The sequence below is a fragment of the Merops nubicus genome, unplaced genomic scaffold (genome assembly GCF_000691845.1).
Source record: "Merops nubicus isolate BGI_N331 unplaced genomic scaffold, ASM69184v1 scaffold5166, whole genome shotgun sequence".
NCBI classification, from domain to species: domain Eukaryota; kingdom Metazoa; phylum Chordata; class Aves; order Coraciiformes; family Meropidae; genus Merops; species Merops nubicus.
The window spans coordinates 14,968-19,922 of record NW_008615509.1 but is presented as its reverse complement, the minus strand read 5'-3'; the positions used below and the strand labels follow the sequence as shown (position 1 = coordinate 19,922).

The 4,955-nt window shown below is 59.0% G+C and overlaps 1 protein-coding gene across 1 annotated transcript in view; it reads right to left on the bottom strand.

Moving 5' to 3' along the window:
* Window positions 1-2,636: 2,636 nt before the first annotated feature.
* The window catches only part of UCKL1 (uridine-cytidine kinase 1-like 1), a 14,348-nt gene continuing 12,029 nt past the window's right edge, over window positions 2,637-4,955 (bottom strand). Inside the window, exons 11-14 of the mRNA XM_008942534.1 lie at window positions 4,444-4,566; window positions 4,039-4,146; window positions 3,555-3,711; window positions 2,637-3,001 (exon numbers count right to left, since the gene is read on the bottom strand). Coding sequence (XP_008940782.1) covers window positions 2,925-3,001; window positions 3,555-3,711; window positions 4,039-4,146; window positions 4,444-4,566 — 465 coding nt within the window. The 3' untranslated portion in view covers window positions 2,637-2,924. The remainder of the gene's footprint in view (window positions 3,002-3,554; window positions 3,712-4,038; window positions 4,147-4,443; window positions 4,567-4,955) is intronic.

The following is a 4,955-nucleotide window of genomic DNA, read 5'->3' as shown; positions in this document are numbered from 1 at the left end:
CCTGGTTTGCTGGGGCAAAACGTGGCTGGGTGGCAGGAAAATCTGGGTTTGCTGGGCTGGGATGTGGATGTGCCGAGGGAAAAGGGGGATCTGCTGAGGGAGAACATGGATCTGCTGGGGAGAAAGTGCAGAGAGGAGGAGAAAGAGCAGAGCTGAGGAAAAACGTGGAGCTGCTGAGGAAAAATGCAGTTGTTTGTCAGGAAAATTATGGTTGTACTGGGTTAAAAGCAAGAGTTGCCCTGGAGGCAAATGTCTCTGGGAAGTTCCTCCACGCTGGGAGCACCTCAGGTGATGGCAAAGGGGCCCATGCCACCCTCCACTCTGCCATCGTGGGTGTGCCAGCCGCCGGCCATGGGTGTGGTGCTGGGGAGTGCCTGGGTGCGTGGGTGGCACTCAGCAGCCTGGAAGTGCTGCAAAACAAGTCGTGGCAGTCTGAGGCTCTGGTGATGCCTCCTCCTCCTCCCCACACCCTTCACACCCTATTTTTTGCCTTCCCTTCCCATGGCTGAGCATCCCACAGCCGCTGTCTCTGCCCATCACGGGCTCCTCAGGGCCGTGGGATGGACCATGGGTGCAGGACACCCTCTGGGGCTCAATGTGGTGGGTCACAGCCATGGTGCACCCAGAGCTTCTCCAGCCACATGTCCCCCTGGGCTACTTCCCACATGTTACCCCTTGAGAGCTGTTATCAGGGGCACAGAGAGGCTGCACCCAGGATGCTTCCAGGAGTTTGGGTGTGTGGGATGAAGGAAGCTGGGGGAGAAGAGGTGCTCTGCCCCTCCACCATGGGGATCTTCACCCTCATGGTGGACCTTGGGGGCAACAGCACTTGGGGGCAACTTTGGAGGACCAAAGAGGCCAACAGCACTGCTCCAACTAGGTCTGCTGGAGCCCTTTGCAGGAAGGATGACGGTGGCATTCATTCATGAGGTTGAGCACGGTCTAGAAAGAAGCCACCAGGCTCCTCCAGCACTGAGCTGGTGGCTGCAGCCCCGAGGAAGGGCTCTGGGAGCAGCCGTGCTCCTCCAGGGGCCTGGCCATGCTGCTGTCCCTGGTCCCAGGGCTGTTCACCTGGTGCCCCAGCCCAAAACCCCAGCGCCTGCCTATCCCGCCGGGCTCCTTCTTACCAGCTCTCCTTCCACCTACGCCAGGAGCTATTTTTAGCAGCCACTAATCAAGTGTCAGTGCTGGTTGGGAGCGTGGCTTTCAAGCTGAGGGCTCAGGCTTTCGCCGAGCTCTGGCAGGAACTCGGGCATGTGGCTTCTTTTCAATTTAGCTGAGGATTCAGACAAGGTGCCGCAGAGCAGCAGCGGCTATTTCGGGCTCATCACACCTGAGCCCACACTCAGGGCAGCTCTCCATTTTGGCAAGGGCTTGGTAGAACACCCCCCACCCCCCTGGCCTTGCTCTCCTCCTTGTCAGCAGCACTCGCCTGCCTTGCCTGACCCCTCTGGAGCCAGCTCTGAGCCAGGACCACCCGGCCCAGGGGTGGGTTTGCTCCTCTTGCCTCCTTTATCTGCAGCAGAAGGATGTTGCAGTGGTACTTGGAATTGTGCTTAGTCAATTAATTGCTTACTTGACTGCTTATCAATATCTTAAGGGTGGGGGCAAGAGGCTGGGGCCAGACTCTGCTCAGTGGTGCCCAGTGACAGGACAAGGGGCAACGGGCACCAACTGGAACCCAGGAGGTGCCACCTGAGCAGGAGGAGAAACTTCTTTGTTGTGGGGGTGGCCGAGCCTGGAGCAGCTGCCCAGAGAGGCTGTGGAGTCTCCTGCTCTGGAGAGATCCCAAACCCTCCTGGCTGTGACCCTGGGCACCCTGCTGGGGGTGAGCTGCTGGAGTCAGGGGGCATTGAAGGAGATGATCCCCAAAGGTCCCTTCCAACCCCCACCATGCTGGGACTTGGTGATGCAGGACAGGAAAAGCCTCTGTTTCAGCCACAGGGTCACAGCCCCCTCTGACTAAATCCTCGTCCTGGAACTGGCTGGTTCCCCTTCCGTTGAGGTTACGCTGGGCTGCCAACGGCTTCCTGGAGACCATCACCATGTCTTGAGCAGCTCTGATCCAGCACGAGCCAGCTGGTGGCTGGGTGAGGCGTGTTGCACTTCAGCTGCTGAGCTGAAAGAGGGGCTCAGTGTTTCTTAAGCTCCAGCAAGGGGGTATCCTCCTGCTCCCAGCCCTGCTGCAGACAGATCTTGGTCTGAGGGGTGGCTACCCTGTCCTTGCAGGGTGCTCTCCATCTCCACCAGCTCCCATGAGGTGAGGGCTCCCTCCTTGCCTTGCTAGCACCAGATAGAGTGAGTGTGTCCTGCAGGACAGACTTCCCCTGGGGTGTAAGAGCTTCAGTGTTCATCAGAGAAACAGCCACCAGCTGCCTGTAACCAGCACAAGGATGGAGCTGTAAGAACAGCTCCAGGGCTGCAGGGTCAGCCTGCTCCTCCAGAGCAGTGTCTCAACCTCCCATCACCACTCACAGCATCTTGGCTGTGCTGAGTGAACAGTTGGACTTGATGATCTTAAAGGTCTTCTCCAACCTAAGCAACTCTCTGATTCTATCTCCCCTCCCAGCTCAGCACTCCTGAAAGGTTGTGAATCCTTCTGGCCACCCATGGGAAGTGAGAAAGAACGGCTCCAATCAAGAAAACCAGAGAAAAAATTTATTCTTTTCCTTTATAAAATATCTCCAATAAGTTATATAGGCAAATATTTAAATTAAAATAAATTAACTCCGCTCTACGCCGGGACACGCGACTGTCCACAAAGTCAAACTAGGATTTGTGTTTCTTTGAAAAAATATGCCTTAGATCTTAGATTTGAAAAAAATATCTATGCTGGGTGAGGAGGAAGGAGAAATCTGCACTGGACAGGGGGGATAAGGTGCGGTGCTGAAGCTGCCTGGCGCTGGTGCCACCTCCACATCCAGCTAAGTGCTAAGAGCATCTTCGTCGTCGCTCCAGTCGGGAGGAGCGTCCGTCCCGAAGTACCGATCTCCAAAGTTCCCTGGGGGGAGAAAGAGGGAGAGAGAGGTGGTCAGGGAGCAGCTCTGCAGCCAGCCCTGGGACCTCTCCTCCAGCCCAGGAACCAGAACAGGTTCATCTGACGGCTTGAACGGCTCCAAAACTCGTGTAGCAGCGAAACTGGAGCAGCCCGGAGGCTGTTTTAGCACCTCCTGGCAGGGGTGTCTCCCGGCACAGCAGAGGTGAGGAGAACAGTGTGAGCTTGTTTTGGATGAGCTCGTTTAAGGTGGCAGCTTAGGGAATGAGGTGGGCACAGGTCTGCTCCAGCGACCCCAGCCCAGCTCCTCCATCTGGGGCTGGAGGAGGCTCATGGCACATGGCTGGCTCCTTCTGCCAGCCAGGTTTGGCTGCCTGACAGCGCCCAGGGTGCACGTGTCAGTCCCAGCACCCACGTGGCAGCAGGGCCCAGGAGAGGCAGCGAGTCCCCAGGTAAGGTAAGGCCAGACCTGAGCTGCTGCTGACAGCCAGGGCTCCACCTCTGCTGGGGAGGGGGCTGGAGGCACCGAAAAGCCCCAATTCCATTCCCAGCCACTCACCAATGCCGGGGATGATCCGGAACAGGTCGTTCACCTTCTTGTCCACGGCTGTGGTGATGATCTTCACCCGAGGGAAGGCATAGGCGACCGAGTGGACACCCATCTCAGCCATGAGCAGGGACAGGAGGAAGATCTTGTCTTCTGGGACATCATGATCCTACAGGAAAGGCACAGGGACAGCTTGGGGTAAGGGTTTCTAAGGTAGGTTATGGCCCATGCCTCCACGAACCAGCAGTCTAAGCACTCGAGGGCCTCCCTGGAGCCACTTTTTCTCCTCTCTGTGACCAAGAACCCAACTAAATCCATGCAGTTCCTACACCACGAAGCGGTGACTTGGTCAGTGCTTGGTTACAGAGTCACCCCGGCTTGTGCCGTCGCCCAGTACACCCAGTTTCAGGGCAAGGCCCCTCAGCGTGGCTGCAGCTGGACTTTTGGGCAGCCCCTGGGAGCCAACCCTGCCCTCTGCAGCACCCCTGCTCCGTACCAGCAGCACCCGCACTGCCATCATGGCTGCTGCCCCCGTGGACACCGTGCAGTCCATCAGGATGACGTGGTCTTCGCTGATGTCCTTCGGCAGCCGCAGGTAGTGGAGCTGGGCAGGAGGGAAGAGAGATCAGCTTGGAGGCTGCAGGAGAATGGAGCAACCCCAGCCCTTCTCTTGGGGTGAAGGATCTCCCATGCATCTCCCCCCCCTCCCTGGGATCCCGCTGTCAGCTTGGAGAAGGGGCTGGTGATCCCCTGGAGGTCACACCACCCCCCACGTGCACAAACACGCCGGCAAAGCTCCAGCAGCTTTCAAGGCAGAGGCTTTCTGAGCGCTCACCCCCCGCCAAGCCCAACCCTTGTGTCCCCAGAGAGCCCTCAGGAGATGCCCAGCCCTGGGCTGTACCTCCGGCTCGCCCGTGTTGCAGTTGGTCTGGATGAGGATGGTCCCGATGCGCACGTCCTTGCAGACCGCCCGCAGCGCCGGCTCCATGGTCTCTCCCGCCCGCAGGATGGACACCCCGGTGATCTGCCACACACAGCCAGGCTCAGCGGGCAGCAGGAGGGGGCACAGCACCCCAGCGTGGCACAGAGATGCCAAGGGGGAGCCCCGCAGCACGTCCCTGCCGGGAGCGGGCTGTGCCGCCCCCAGTCCAGGCTGTCCCCGCAGTGGGAGGGCAACGGGGGCAGGGTGGCACTGCTGGTGGCAACCCTGGCCACAGGGCATCGTGCCCGTGACAGCAGGCATGAAACACAGCCCTGCTGGGGAGACCTCCTCGCTCCCCACAGCTCCTGACAGGAGCCTGGAGCCAGGTCGGGCTCTTCCCACAAGGGATGGGACAAGAGGAAACGGCCTCAAGTTGCCCCAGGGGAGGTTGAGGTTGTCCCTGAGGAACAATTTCTTGCCCTGGAGGGTTG